The sequence below is a fragment of the Sparus aurata genome, chromosome 9 (assembly GCF_900880675.1).
Source record: "Sparus aurata chromosome 9, fSpaAur1.1, whole genome shotgun sequence".
In the NCBI taxonomy this organism is placed as follows: domain Eukaryota; kingdom Metazoa; phylum Chordata; class Actinopteri; order Spariformes; family Sparidae; genus Sparus; species Sparus aurata.
Window position 1 is genome coordinate 6,724,709 of NC_044195.1, and position 2,358 is coordinate 6,727,066.

At 40.8% G+C, this 2,358-nt stretch overlaps 1 protein-coding gene across 1 annotated transcript; it reads right to left on the minus strand.

Annotated features, from left to right (window-relative positions):
• Positions 1-570: 570 nt before the first annotated feature.
• LOC115588503 (trace amine-associated receptor 13c-like) lies at positions 571-1,728 on the minus strand. Its single transcript, XM_030429144.1, has 2 exons — positions 1,556-1,728; positions 571-1,381 (listed from the first exon to the last, which is right to left on the minus strand). Exons 1-2 carry the CDS (start codon positions 1,726-1,728, stop codon positions 571-573), a joined length of 984 nt encoding a protein of 327 aa, XP_030285004.1.
• Between the last annotated feature and the right edge of the window lie 630 nt (positions 1,729-2,358).

Genomic DNA, 2,358 nt, shown 5'->3' on the forward strand with positions numbered 1-2,358 from the left:
AAAGGTGTTTTTTTTGTCTGTTTTGATAGAGAGTCTGCTGGTAAAACTTAATTATTGTACATTTAAGTTTTTGTTAGTGTTCACATACAAAATAGCTGCATTGAAGACCTAGCCCTGCATCACCACTGGTGACACAGTACATGCTAATGTCTGCGAGTTACAGTTTTTCGTCACATATAAAATAGGGTGCATTTTAAGACAAGATTCTTCTAATGTGGATATTAACATCTGAGAAACACGACTTAAAGTTGGGAATGAAGCTGCAGTACCTTTATAATCCACCGTGCTTAATGCCATCACAACAAAAATAGGTTACAGTCCTGATATTCACAGACTACACAGTAAATCCATGAGACACTGCTTTGAAAAAACAAATACAAACAAACCTAAAGTATGTTCTCTGTTCTCCACTCAGTCATTCTTCAAGAATATCATTTTGTAGGATAAGCAATGTAAAACATAGATAAGATTAGCAGCATTTAATAACTTTACTGTCATATTATTTCTCCATGACAGAGTACATTTATCATTAATGCTGAGGGCCTCATTTCTGGCCCATGGAGAGTTTTTCTACAATATGCTCGCCTTACTGGAGCCAGGCTGCAGTATCTTAAATGTAACTATAAACTTAGTTGATTTTCTAAACCAGGGATAACAAAGGGCATATATTACAGGGTTTAAGCAGGAGTTAAAATAATACAGACATATTACGAAGGCAGCAGATGAAGCATTGAGCAAGCTATCTTGGCCTGTAAGAGCAACACAATAATATGGGCAGAGACATATTAGAAACAAAACTACAACAACACCAAGAGTCCTGGCTGCTTTCATTTCAGATTTCTTTGCAGTTACTTTCCCTGATTGTGTAACAGCTGCAATATGAGACCGCATGGCACGAGCCTGAGACACAGCCACTACAAATATTCTCACATACAAAACAACAATAACAGTAATGGGAACAATAAAGGTAAAAGTGAGATCTGCAAGTCCAGCTATGTAGTTAATGAAAAATATACACTCTCCAATGCAGGAGTGATACCTGCCTGGTTGTTTCAATATATCCTTCAGGATCAGACTTTGAAAAATTACAGAGCATATCCAACACAGACAAACACACACCTGAACTCTTTTTTGTGTGATTTCACTGTAGTAATGCAAAGGATGACAAATAGCTACATAGCGGTCAACAGATACAAGCACCATGGTTCCTACTGAAGCTGAGGAAATAATATAATCTACATACTGATACAGAGTACACATGAGGTCACCGAGGAACCAGCAGCCATCTATGAGGACAATTTGAAAGAACATGAGAAGGCCAAAGTAGAAATCTGAGACAGCCAGAGAGAGGAGGAGGAGGTTGGTGGGTGTGTGGAGCTGCCTGGAGAGGAAGACCAGCATGAAGTTATCAATATTTATAGCATCAACTACCATTTAGATAAAAGCAGACAGAGCACATAACTGAAATACAATAAAATTACTGTTTCTCACAGTTTAACATCAGGCAATACTTTTTATTACTCTTCATTATTTTCATTTATTAATGAATGTCTACTTGAAGTGGGAGATAGAGATGATGACCAGCAGGTTAAGAGCTGCAGTGAGCAGAGCGATGAAGGACAGCAGAATGTAAATCAGCATGGTTTCAAAGTGGGGACGTATTGGCCTCCTGCAGGAGCTGTTGAGGAGTTGTGGAAAGCAGAGTTCAGTTTCCTCCAAGGTCTCCATCACCTGAAAGATGAGAACCTGCTGAGCTCTGGCAGCTTTTTGACCAAAGCTTTCTGTCATACAATTAATTTATCATTATCCTTCCAGCCCAGCCCTCCTTCCTCCTCACCTCTGCTGCTTTGTTCCACTCCATAGAGATTTAAGTATTACGCCTTCTTTGTTCATCCTCCTCAATGTTGGTGAACTTGGTCTATGTTTATCTCCAGCTTTGGCAATCTGCCATAATTCACAGGTCAAAGTTGGCTGAGCTCAAGCCGTAAATGTTGCTCTTTTGGAGACTACATTTTTCCCCTATCTTTCTGCACTTGTGATTATCCCAGCTGGTAGAAAGCCCATGACTCACTCCTGGAAATGTTCCGTTCCGTTCTGTTCTGTTTTCTTTTCCACTTTTTTTTTTTTCCCGTGAGGGTCGCGGAGATGTTTTATCCCCCCTTTTTCAGGGGGGGTTACTGGGGCCAAATCCAGTTACTGTGGGCGAAGGCCAGGGCACACCCTGAATGAGTCGCCAGCTTTTCGCAGGACCCTTACTGATGGCAGAGGCTGCCACACAGGTGCCAACTGCACATCAGGAGCAATTTTGGGGTTCAGTATCTTGCTCAAAGAAACTTCGACATGTAGCTCAGTTCCACC